This window comes from Lissotriton helveticus, chromosome 11 (genome assembly GCF_964261635.1).
Source record: "Lissotriton helveticus chromosome 11, aLisHel1.1, whole genome shotgun sequence".
In the NCBI taxonomy this organism is placed as follows: domain Eukaryota; kingdom Metazoa; phylum Chordata; class Amphibia; order Caudata; family Salamandridae; genus Lissotriton; species Lissotriton helveticus.
In genome coordinates, this window is record NC_136072.1 from 625,151,425 (window position 1) to 625,165,251 (window position 13,827).

At 43.4% G+C, this 13,827-nt stretch overlaps 1 protein-coding gene across 8 annotated transcripts in view; it reads left to right on the plus strand.

The window, feature by feature from the left end:
- ANKMY1 (ankyrin repeat and MYND domain containing 1) overlaps positions 1–13,827 on the plus strand; it is a 639,442-nt gene that overhangs the window by 160,378 nt on the left and 465,237 nt on the right. For all 8 annotated transcript variants that reach the window (XM_078666447.1, XM_078666450.1, XM_078666454.1 and 5 more), the window contains exon 6: positions 3,031–3,247. In XM_078666447.1, coding sequence (XP_078522573.1) covers positions 3,031–3,247 — 217 coding nt within the window. The remainder of the gene's footprint in view (positions 1–3,030; positions 3,248–13,827) is intronic.

Here is a 13,827-nt window from a genome sequence, read left to right on the forward strand (position 1 = left end):
TCTCCGAACTTAAACCGTACACGACACATCTCTTGCGGGATGCATTCCAGATCATTGTCTTCTAAATCCTCGCAAAGAAAAACACACATCTGTTCGAAAACATATCTCTGTGTCGTAGCTTCCCATTGATGGAAGACTTCCATGACAGATTCTACATCATACTTCACGGTATCCATAACCCATTTCCGTGCTAAACGATTCAATGAGTCTCTCTCTTGATAGTCAGGCAGTCGACTTCGCAACTGTCTACGTTCCATTTTAGGGGTCGTAGTAGGTGACCCAAAAAGAGGTAAAAGAAGGTTAGTAACAGTGCTGGCCATTTTCTGCCGAATGGAAGGTGAAACTGAAGGAAGAACGGATGGAAAAATGGGGTGAGATAAGGCAGGGGCAGAGATAGCAGAAGAGGTATCAGGGGAAATAGTAGGAGCACTAGGCAAAATCGTAGAGGGAGCATTAGGAGAAGTAGAAAGTACAGTAGGCAAAATTGTGGAAAGCACAGGTAAAACAGGTGTGATTGGTGGGCCTTGAGGAGGCTGCACCATAGGGACAGGAGCCAGCTGGAGAACAGCTGGTGAGTGCTGAATAGGAGGAATAGAAGGCACAGGTTGCACAACTAAAGGTTGCGGGGGTGCCGTGGCATTTTGCGCATAGGGGGGTGGCAAATTTAATAAATGCGACATTAATGGGTCTTTTTCACGCTCTTTTGCTGCCCCTTGCTGAAGAGACGGCAAAACTGGATAGCATTTATCTATTGCCATTTTACGTTGCCTGTGCAACTGCTCACTCATCTGCTCTTCTTCATTGTCTTTAAACTGTATAGCAGCTTGCATTACTGAGAGTCCCTCTTCTCTCTTATTTTTCTTAGCTAATTTGATTTCTTTTTGTTTGGCTTCTTTACGCCATAAGCGGAAAGAGTCAAACATCGCCGGCCGGGCTTTCTTTTTAAAGAGTTTAACTTCAAAGTTATCTAGGATTTCGTTATCAAAGCTACCATATTGGGGCCATTTTAAAACACCATCTTTCCTGGTGTATTTAATCCATACTTCGTTGTAGGTGATGGGGCCTACCCCATGTTTCACATATAGCTCGTAAGTTGGAGTTCCAACTGGAGGAACCGGACATGAGTCCTCCAATCGGGAGTCCCTATTATTACAACCAAGACAAAACAAATTTCCAAGTCTAAGACTAGGCATCTTCGCTCTCTAGTCTAGTTCCAAACTTCAAAGGATTATCGATTACGATATTTCTCGTGAATACACGAGTCCTTCGGGTTTGGTGCTTGCAAGTACCAACAAATTATCCCAAAGGATACCCAAGACTAAGACCAACTAAGGACTGGGAGACGCTCCACTTATACTTAACTGAAATATCGATGACGTCACCAGAAGACTCGTCTTAGTGTTTCGCTCTACCAAACTTCAAGGGTCCAAATCAGGGCGATAGCCAGGGCAGCAGTCCTTGTAGCCGTCGGGAAGCGGGGAACCTCGCAGCAAAGACCTTCGGACCACGTCGACATGCAGGGGTCGATGAGGTGGTTGGCCGTCCTCTGGAATTTTCACACGAAGCTCCTCACGATCCTCTGGCTGACTGGTACCACTGGAATCGCCCCAAACGTTGGGCGCCAGCTGAGGTACTGGGTTTTTAAGAACCGGCACAGAACCGGTAACCCAGCGGTGTCAGGGTACACCCAGAGACCTCGGGTTCTTCCTGATCCAGACCACAGAAACTCAGAGTCTTCTAGGTGAAGTCAAAGATTAGTTTATTGGCTGCAACCAAGGTAACAAGTGTCCTAGAAGTACAACACGGGGAAGTATATTCTCAGGAGACTGCTCGAATTTACAAAGTCAGGCTTCTCTCTTTATACAGAATATTCAGCTTCAGGCAAACATTCTTCGAATTTGTAGTATGTCATTTACAGTTATTGGTTTACAAAAGAAAAGCAGAGTCATGATGACATGTACATATTTCACGTTGTGCTGCCCATAACAAATCACCTGGCAAGGCCCAACATTTCATCAGATATCGGTGGACCCCCAATAAAAACAGGCACCTCCCCATCATAAAGTAAGTGAAGCAAAAGAGTAGAGGTAGATGTGAGCAAGATATGGCAGGTGTGCGCGCTGAAATGGTTTTATGGCTTGTTGAGCCTAGATGCTATCTTGCTCGGCCACTGGGAGGGGAACTGACCTAACGAGTTCGGCCTGGGGCAATGGTTCCAACTAGCACAGGTCATGGAAAAGTCGATTAAGGAGTATGTGTCCATGTGGAATTGAATTCAGCTGGATTAAGGCCTATGTAAAGGGCAACACACAAATGGAAGCCAAGGGTTCAGAACGCAAATGACGATTTCGAGGTGAAATCGTCACTCGAATATGCTGAAAATATATGTACATGATGTACTCGTCATTCTCGGTCTTTTGATACCAAATTCGTCATGTTTTGACGAAGTTTTAATTCTCGAGTCCAGAACGATTACACGAATCCAGATTTTCAGAACCACAGTACGGAGTGGTATCCTTTTGGGAGATTTGCATCCTATGCATTATGAGCTTTTAAGGGGGAGCAATAATGCCCTCAGTTAAACCTAAGGAGTTGTATGCATATTTTCCTCTGGAGAGTAGGAGGAAAATATCCTCGGAAAAGAGCCAGAAATTGAGGAACCACATATACTACTGGACTTGTTATTTCCAGGTCCCACATCTTTTCCCCGTATTGAGGCCTTGTGATGTCCAATAACTAGGGTGGAGATGCCAGCAGGAATCGTAATCTGCGGGCCTGGTACGTACTCCTCCAGTTACCAATGCTCTTGAAATGAGGGCCATATTGTTTATCAATACTTATACAATAGGAAATATTTTGTTTAAGTTGAAGGTGGGACAGGTGTGCAAGCGAATGCAGTAACTTACACTGTGTGTCCTGTGCATATGAGCTAGCTTTGAAATGATCATTCCTCATCAGGTTGTGAAATTGTTCTCTGTTTATTGTTACCTTACATGGAATCTCCACTGATAGAACTTTTTTCCCTCATAGGCACAATATTCCACAGTACAGTTGGGATGTTGATTCTGTAGTAAATGGTGTTAGAGAAAACTTTGGACCTAAAGGCCCAAAAGAACTGAATTCAGAGCGATTGATTATAAAATCTGGTGAAGGAGAGTATGAAATTGTGTACGAGATTCTGCGAGATAATCTTGCACATGTGGATGTTGCTGATGATACTGGCCATACTGCTCTCCAAGCTGCAGCGGTAAGAGAAAAATCCTACCCTTATGTGAGACTATGTAAGTAAAAAATAGTATTGTTTGTGTTAATCTATTGCTTGGTGGATACGCTTTGTTCTTTTTGTTCCCCTCTTGGTGTATTTTAGCTTGTTAGAACCCAGATTGTTTTTTGTTCCTATGCTAAATCTATTTTGACTGGGTCAGCAACCACTGCCGCCTGGATGATTTTTTTTCCTTTTACAGTTTGGATGCTTCATAGATTCACATGCTTTAAGTAATCCCCATCGTCAGGGTGGGAATCCTGGACAGGATATGTACATACAGTATTTAAAACTATAGCCCATCCATAATATAAGGGGTCTGTTTTCTCTTGGCCGATAAGTGGATAATCCTTAGAAGAATGTCTGTACTGGAATCAAAGGGGAAGTGGGTGGCTAGATTTGGGGGTATTGTGGATGATTTTTTTTACATCCTTTTAGCACAGGTTGAGTTACAAATTGCACTGTTGGAAATTTCAAAGTTCCCTTCAAAGCAAATGGAAACTGCTTCATCAATACATCATTATGGTACTTTCATTTCTGACAGGTTGGTGTATTTGGTTGAGATTAATTTTCTTGTCACTATTTCTGCTGTGCTACTGGTAAGCAGTTGCTATTTCACACAACCAAAAAGAAATACCACAGAGAAGGCTACATGCAGGCCTATTTTAATAGTGCCAAATGTGCAGTAAAAAAAGAATAGTGCATTAAGTCATTCAGTGTATTTATTGCTGATTCTCAGAGCATGAAGTTAATAAAAGTGGTATATTTCAATGCTTTTTCGCCAAGATTTTATATCTGTCGAGACAAGACTCCAATTTCTTTAGCAGAAATACCTACTTAACCTTGTAAAAGCAAAGAAAATGAGCAGTGTCAACTGTTCATTCTGGAAGCACACGCCTAAAGCCTTTCTGAACAGAAAGATCTCCAACTTCAGAGAAGCACTGGCAAAGTCATTCTGCCATTGCCTGAGCACGTGGGGGTATGCGCGCAAGTAGTGGATTTAATAAGGAAGTTGACATCTGCTGAAGGCGAAGCTACACCAATGGACTGGTGTGTGTAGGGGGATGTATGTCATGACAACGCGGGCTTTACCCCGCGCTGCCAATACGATGCATCCATTACAACGCAAGTCGTTACAACGACTTGCGCTGGATTGTGGAATAGTTTGATTTTCTATTCCAACTCCAGCCCACGTAACAGTAGCGAAGGTGTTGGAATAGAAAATAAAACTATTCCTTTACCAAGAGCGCCCTCCAGCGCAAATCGTTGTAACGACTTGCGTTGTGATGGCAGCGTCGTAATGGCAGGGCGGTGTAAAGCCCGCGTTGTCATTGCTGTCTCCCGTGTAGAGCATTGGGGAAATCAAGCATTCCATCTCTTAGGCGCTATAAACTGGAAGGACTGAGATAGAAGTGAAGGGAACAGAACAAGGTTGTTGGCATAGTAAGCACGAACAAGAGAGAATGAATGCATAAATAAACGTTTCTCATGCAAACACGGGGACTTTAGGAACAGAGATCTGTTCTGGTATAGTAAATATTGCCTGAAGTTCACTGCCCTGTATAAATCTACTCCTAACCCATTCTTTCTGCAGGTCCTGGCGAGGGTCAGAACACTCCACACAATGATATTTAGGAGGCAACAAGCCTTCTTTGGCCCTAAAGACAGTTGAAAGTAATTGTTCTTTATCGTCTGTATGTCATCCATAGTAGAAACTTGCAACATTAAGAATTCATCCAGATCTTCACAAAAGGCATCAGCCGCCATGCTCTTTCTCTTGTCCATTTTTATTGCTATCACTGTATGTCTGTCTGCAGCAAGGAAACTTAATGCACATGTACTTTAAATACATCCTACATACGCATTTCCCGAGAACAAGACAATCTTAGAGTCAGGCAATGGTCAAATTGGAAATGCACACGGGTCTAAATGCACCCGAAACAGAGCAAGCATGGTGAGGTCCACAAAACCCCAGCATTTCAATGCTACCAGGTCTTGTTGCACTGCTGATGAAGTGCTAGGGCAAATTCTAATATTACTGTAAAACACTGAGCTCAGTAACAGCTAGGTCATCTATAGCGCAACCTCTTACACCTTTGCACACTCTTGTTAATGGGCTCTCTACAGCAGACTATCTGCAATATCTTATACCACAAAGAGCAAACGTTTAAAACTTTGTAAACAATCAGTATTTTGGCTCACCGCCAGAGAAAATGAAAATGGATCTTGGGGATGGAGGGCTTTTGTTTTTATGACCTTAGTGGAAGTGACATAGAGTGGAAGCCATCTTAAATGGAAATCATTAACTTTGCCTTGGGGAAGGTTTCTGTCAACAGAGAGCTCAACCTGTAAGCTGGAGTAGCTTGTAATGTTTTAAAAGACCAATCATTTTGCATTCAAATATGAACTGCTTATGTATGATAAATAAACGAGTCCTAATTTCTCCAAAACAAAAGGTTGACATTTTCTCAATACAAATTTCAGGAGAAACCAAAACACCAGACTACTACCAATCACTGTAAGAAAGAAACAATTTCAAACCTTCATATTATTTCCTAATCGCATAGTTATTCACTCTACAATTGAAGACATGAGTCAAATGGTTGTTGAGTGTAGCCTGTATTGGAACCAGGAAAAGACGGCCAACACATGTTTCACCACACAGTGACTTCTTCAAGGCTACATAAGAAGTCAAGTTTTCTTCGGAGGTCAGGATATTTCATTGGAGCTGCATGGTTAAATTAGCGATGTGTAATCGATTCAGATGCAGGGGACTTATTATGGCTCCCTCTGCCTGAACTAGTCGAGTATGATCAACATCATACACAAAAGATCCTACGCCACAGGACAAACCTCTGTAAACAATACCAGTACTTAAGGACGCCTACTTTTTAGAATAAGAACATTTTGACTATGTGCCGCAGTTACAATACTCAAAACGACGAATTGATTACACATCACTAATTTAACTGTGTAGCTCCAACACAATATCCTGACCTCCGAATATTACTTCATATATCCTAAGATTATTCGACGCTCAACTACCATTTGGCTCTTGTCTTCCGTTGTAGAGTTAAAAACTATGAAACTATGAAATCATAGGAAGATTTAAAATTGTTATTTTTTGACAGTGATTGGGAGTGCTCTGGTATTTTGATTTCTGATGTATATACAGAGGTACTCTGTACTAATGTGCTTTATGCATCCATGTTAGTAGTGCGCAAGTTTACAAAAAAGAGCACCTAAGTGATATTACATAGATCATCTTACAATTGTGGCACATTACAAAAGAGGTGTGGTCTGTAGAACCACCACTACCTGTCCTATTTTTTGCTTGAATACATTTCAGGAGTCCACGAAGTGCCAAAGGAAGACATTTTCATACTTATAGGGGTGATAAAATGCTGAATATTAGAGGATATTAATCATTAAAAAAAGTTGTTTAGACAACAGGTTTGAGTTACATTTTGTTTATAAAGATAATGGGCCACAATTAGTCTACAAACAACAATATACATAGAAAGGCTTCCTAATGAAAAGTTATGAATCTAGTTGCACATATTGCAACAGAAACCTAACCCACAAGCTTGACAGAACTTCAATGTGCTACACTCAATTCCACAAATAGGGCTCTGCAGCAGGTGCATACCCCCCTTGAGCTATCTCGATTCACACACACACATACGTACTCACTGCTTTCTCAGAAGCAGACTATCACATGCTGTGTAGCTTTGGATTTGGATTTGTGGTAACAAATACGTCCAGTACCCACCACAATGCCAGGAGGAGACAGCGGTTGGGAGGTAATTTAACCTCCTTCTTGGGCGACATGGATTTCTGTGCCGACCCCCGCGATCGATTTCTGGCGGAAGGGTTGCAGCGGTCACAAAGGGGGATCTGAGGAGATACCGGACTGTTGGACTGTTCCACCTCCTATATCCCTTCTGATGCTGTGCCTGTCCTCGATTCCTGCTTCCCATGTGTCACCCCGCTTAGCATCTCCGGTTCTGAATGCACCACATTGCGGCATTCTGGGACATGCAGTCCGTCTACAAGGGATTGCACAGGAGAGCTCAATTACAACAGGGGGTGGAGCAGGGTGTCTACATCTACAGCGAGGCAGGACTGCCTACGCCGCAGCAGAGGAAGCACACTGAGAGGGGCGCTGACGAAGGCTGACACGCCGAAATGCATTCGTCTGGGATTTTCCTTCAATAAAGTGCTTCCTTATCTTCCCCCTGCGTCACTGCTCTTTCTTTGTGGAGGAGGTTGCATTCATATTTCATGCGCCAAGCCAGGGCGCATTTCAGTGTACCCCCATCGCACAAGTGGTCTGGATGTCCTGGCCCGCTCTGCTGAGCATTGGATTTGGATTTGTGGTAACAAATACGCCCAGTACCCACCACAAAGCCAGGAGGAGACAGCGGTTGGGAGGAAATTTAACCTCCTTCTTGGGTGACATGAATTTCTGTGCCGGTCCCCACGATGGATTTCTGGCGGAAGGATTGTGGCAGTCACAAAGGGGGATCTGAGGAGGCACCGGACTGTTGGACTGTTCAACCTCCTATATAGCTTCTGATGCTGTGCCTGTTCTCGATTCCTGTTTCCCATGTGTCACTCCACTTAGCATCTCCGGTTCTGAATGCACCACATTACGGCATTCTGGGACATGCAGTCCGTCTACGAGGGATTGCACAGGAGAGCTCAATTACCACAGGGGGCGGAGCAGGGTGTCTACATCTACAGTGAGTAGAACAACAAGAGGGGTTGGGCCCGCAGGACCGGAACCAGGGAGGACTCTTTTAAACTTAACACCAAAAATAACCTGGGTTCCTATATCACTTAGCCTCCATTCTTTTCAAGGAGAAACACCACACTATTTTCTGTTGGTGGCTGGGTTATTTATTTTGCCCGAAATTTCAATTCATTCGTCTATAATATAAAGGGCAACTGTTCTCCACAGATTCACACACAGAAATTATCAACGAACATTTACATATACATATACATTTTACATACAATTAACACTTTGGTCATACAGTTAGCAAAATTCAATGCTAAAAATCAGTTCAAAACATTCACAATTACGATAAGACAATGTGGAATAAAGAATTGTTTTCCGCAACGCAAAATCAATTGGACTGCAGGTCTATATAAATTTAGACATTCCTAGTGAAACTCAGCGGTATTCTCGCTGTGCCTCCGCAAGACAAAATCAATTGAACTGCAGGTCTATATAAGTTTAGATATTCCTAGTGTAACTCAGCGGTATTCTCGCTGTGCCTGCCACAGGCACAGCGAGAATTTATATAGACCTGCAGTCCAATTGATTTTGCCTTGCGGAAAACAATTCTTTATTCCACATTGTCTTATCGTAATTGTGAATGTTTTGAACTGATTTTTAGCATTGAATTTTGCTAACTGTATGACCAAAGTGTTAATTGTATGTAAAATGTATATGTATATGTAAATGTTCGTTGATAAATTCTGTGTGTGAATCTGTGGAGAACAGTTGCCCTTTATATTATAGACGAATGAATTGAAATTTCGGGCAAAATAAATAACCCAGCCACCAACAGAAAATAGTGTGGTGTTTCTCCTTGAAAAGAATGGAGGCTAAGTGATATAGGAACCCAGGTTATTTTTGGTGTTAAGTACATCTACAGTGAGGCAGGACTGCCTACACCGCAGCAGAGGAAGCACACTGAGAGGAGCGCTGACGAAGGCTGACACGCCGAAATGCATTCGCCTGGGACTTTCCTTCAATAAAGTGCTTCCTTAACTTCCCCCTGGGTCAGTGCTCTTTCTTTGTGTAGGAGGTTGCGTTTATATATATATATATGTATATATACTTGAGGAGGAAGGATCACAAGAAAAAAAACAGCCAGCCAGGGCAAAAAGCTGGATCCCAAAGGATACAATGAGTCACAAAGAAATAAAATATCCAAGAAAGAAGTGACTCAAACAGATAGATTCACCAAAGAACAAAAATATATTTCCACTACAACGTTTCAGCTTCCGCCTTCCTCGGGTAGTTTCAAGATGGTAAGCTCAGTGGCTGCACAGATGACACAGCTGAATTTTCAAAAAGCATCATGAGTGAAGATTCCATTTGGAATGTGGAATCAATGCAGTCCTGAGAGTTCTTGAGATATGCATTATTCAGGTTGTATTGTCAGTAATATTCAGTCCATCTGGATGCAATGATTTTAAACGGTACATCCAGAAGTTTTCCCTGGAGTCCAGTAGTTCTTCCTTTGAGACATGTTCCACGGGGAAAATCTTCAAATCTGATAGTGAATGATCCACAAGGTTAAAAGGATTGGCTACAGGCTGGTCAATTTTCTTATTAATTATTGCTGATTTGTGGTTCGTTAATCGTGTGCGGAGGTCATTCACTGTTTGGCCTACATATTGTTTTTTACAGCTTTGCCGTTGGCACTGAATCACATAAATAATGCATGTTGAGCGACATGTAAGATGCTGCCTTATTGCATAGGTCCTTCTGGTAACATGACTAGTAACTGATGATGTTTGTAAAAGGTATTCACACGTGATGCACCTTTTAGAGTCACAGCAATGAACCCCTACATTTGTTACAGGTTGCTTGAGTTCAGCTCTCACAATAAGAGATCGTAAATTTGGAGATCTGCGGTAAGCGATGACTGCCGGTTTTGGAAAAACCTTTTGCTATTTTTCACAAGTGGACAGTAAGGGAAATGTTTTTTGCATTATATTTCTGTAGTTGGGAGATGATGGATGATAGTCAACTACAAATGGAGTTCTGTCACTTTTGTTTCTGGCGTTGGTATTCCAAATAAGTGCTTCTCTGGGTAACTGCAAAGACTTGTCAATTTGTTGCTGTATGATATGCAGAGGATATCCTCGCCTTCTAAATAATGTAGCAAGCAACTGTAGATGGTCTTTACAGGTTTCCTCATTGCTGCAGATGCGTCTTATTCTGAGTGCTTGGCTGTAGATGATGCTCAGTTTAGTGTGATGTGGGTGACATGAAGTCCAGTTTAGATACAAATGATTATCTGTAGGCTTGTGGTACAGATCAGTTGTAATTTTGTGTTCATGAATGGTGACTAGCACATCCAGAAAAGGGAGATGATGCTTCTGTTTGGTATTGCTGCTGGTAAATTTGGTGGTACGACGGATGTTGTTGATATTAGCTGTAAATTGTTCCAATGTTCTACTTCCTGCATTCCATATTATAAATATGTCATCAATGTATCATAGCCATACTTGTCATTTGATGCCAGAAGTAGCAAGTATACTGTTCTCTAGTTTGCCCATGAAGATATTTGCATAGGATGGAACCATCCGAGTACCCATGGAAGTACCTTGTATCTGCAGATAGTGTTTACCATTGAATGTAAAATATATATATATATATATATGCATTGTCCAACAGGTTGGACACAAGCAATTGTAATGAGAGAGGCATCTTTATGACCCCCTCCGCCCTCTTGCAGTCAGCAGTTTGTGAAGCCTGGCGGGGGGATAGAGGTTGAGAGGGAAGGCGAGGGGACTTAGTACAGGCAGCGACACCCAAAGAAAACAGGCCTGGCAAGTTCAAGGCCTCGCAGGTTCAAGCAGAGCAAGAATGAAGATATGCTCTCCTCTGAGACGTCTTTCACCCCCAGGGATGATTCCTAACTACAGAGGCCAAGAACCAAAGAGTGAATGGAAGATAGAGGGGCTCCAACTAATCAAGCCGCCTATATAGCAGTGTAATCTTGTGAGCATATAGCAAATGAAAAATAAATTTTTCTTCAGTCAGAGGGAGAAAAAGGATTGAAAGGGCACAGATTAGGTCTGTAGAGTCAAGAGCTTGTTCGTTTTTTTTTTTTTTGTTTTTTTAAACTTTTTTTCAGTTTTATAACATTTCACTACTCTAAAACAGCAGACAGTCATATGCAAGTATACACATGCAATGCAAGATATTATCATGACAGGTACAAATCCAAGGGCAATAAATCTGGCATATCCGAATTGGGGAGAACACGTGCGTTGCACATTCATGTCACTGTTTCCCGTTGCATACGCTCAAGCCATTGCATGCTCTCCTCAAATTCCCGGGCACCCACCCTCACTCTCAATCACTCATATCAGTACTATCATCGGACACCATTTCAGAACCAGGATCTAGAAGAGTGGTACAGAGGTCTCTCCATTCAGCCATGTTGCCCAACACCTTTTCATCATGTATACTAGGCGTATCCTCTGCTAAAGTTCACTCCATGACATCCCTATGCCGGTGAGCAATGTTAGGTGCTCTCTGTCCCATCCACGTAAGGACTAGCCTCCGGCTGGCTAAGACCAATGCTGATTGTAAGAATTTATATGGCATATTCTTACCTTTCGGGCACTTAACATTGCCCAGCAGACAACACTATGGATTAAGAAACATAGTCCGATGCGTGACCCTGTGGATGTCTTCAATCACATGAGTCCAAAAGTTCTGTACCTGTAGGCACTGCCAGGCTAAATGTAGAAAGTCAGCATTGTCTGTGTTACAACGGGGACAATTAATAGGTCGAGTCAGAGATATATGATGTAGGTCACTGGATGCAAGTAACATCCTATGAAGAAAAATGTAATGAATCAATTGAAAGCGGGTTTTACATGAGGCTGAGTGTGTGAGCTCATCGATTCATGTCCAGTCTATACTCCTTGGGTGGTATCCAGATCCATATCACAAGCTGCACGGGTCTGCGGGAGTGTACACACCGCATTAGCACGCATGGTTATGTACAGTACACAATCATGTGGCGAGCGGATCCACAAGTTAATTTGATACATAGAGTTAGTGTGGGTTCAGGCACTGCAGGGTTGCATGGCCAGGCCGCTCTAGCAATATCAGCTAGGCCAGTGTGTTGCAAGAAGAGTCCAGGCCCAAGAGCAAATTCTTGGTGGGCCTCCTCAAAGGAAATAAATCGCTCATCTGGGTATAAGTCCCTCAGTTAGGTGAATCCTCCATCATGCCAGGTTGTGAAGGACATATTGTCCATCATCTGTCTGACTGGTTTTAATGCCCAGACTCTTAGTTCCCTATGAAATGGAGCTTGCTTCAAGACTACCTGGGCAAATCTTTCCCAAAGGGTTTCGGTCTGTCGGACTAGGTACGGGAATTCCCATGGGGAGCCTAGACCCTTCCATCAAGAGTTCAAGTAGCCAGTCTATTTCTATGCAGTGGAGAGTAGACGTTTTTCCCAATTATTTCCCTGGTCTAACCAACGGGCCACATGCTGAAGATGGGAGGCGTAGTAATACAAATCAAGGCAGGGATCTTCAAATCCTCGGTCCTCGTACCATTTGGACATTGTCGACAAAGCAACCCTGCAGCGCTGACCCATCCAGAGTAGCGAAGTAAGAATTGAGTTCAGTTGCTTGAAGACCCTAGAAGGGAGGGGACAGAATGAGTGTTGTAATGTGTACAGACAGCGTGGCAGAAGAACCATGTAAGCGATGGCAATCCTTCCCATCAACGAGAGAGACAGTATGTTCCGAAAGGTCATAGATGACCGTAAGGCATCCAAGACCCTGTCCATGAACAGTTGTAGCTGAAATTTACATGTGTGAGTGTCGGAGGGATGGGCGGAAATGGAAACTAGGAGGCCTGAGTGTGAGTTGAATTGTGAGATTTATTGAAAGTACAGTACAGATGATATGGTGGATATGATGAATGTTCTGGTGGTTGATCAGGTGGCTGTGATAGACAGTCCGGTGGTTGTGGGGTAGGTCGCCTTGCCCAGTCACTTTTCTCTTCCTTCGTGGTCCAGGTTTGGAGAGAGCCGTCCCGGAAGGCTCAAGGCTCAAAAAGAAGGAAAGAGCTGTCAGTGGACTGTATGAGGTCTTAATATGATTTACCGTTACCACAACCGAAGTGCATCAAAATGCCAAGAAAAGAAACTTAAAACGAAGAAAAGATCCCTGAAAACACTCTTTGGCGTGGTTTCTCCTTGACTGGGAAACTGTTATTTATTTTAGGCTAGGAGGAATAGTGACGGCTGAGTTATGGGAGGATTTCCCGTTTCTACGACAGCCGTATGTGGTCTCCTCAAACGTGGCGGTTGAAAATGCTTTGCTAAAGAATTGTGAGGGCAAAGGAATTTGGGCGTTTGTGCTAGGAGCTTAGGAGCTTAGGAGCTACGGGCGCGCAAGGGTCAGTGCGCACGAAGGGGAATAAACATTGTGCCCCACGTTCGAGTCTTTTACCCCTATTTCTCTCCCTCCCCTCCATTTCCCTTCAAAGACAATCGCCGCATCTGCCGCTGCGGCGGCCTTTCAGCAACCTCTGGGGGCGTCCACCAGTCCTCGGACCAGCTCTCCACGTCCTCCCCGTCAACGTCTTCTTCCGTCGTCGTCTCTTGGAGCTTCTTCTCGGCCCGTTGATCCATCGCCTCCAACTCCGCGACGTCTTCCGGGTTCTTGCTCGTCGTCTTCCCCTGCGTCCACTCCCATAAAGTGGGTTATCCCGCCTCCTCAGGTGAGCTTCTTCTTTCCCATTGGTTGGCGTTCCCTTCCTTCTCCTCAGCTTCCTGTAGAGAGGAGGG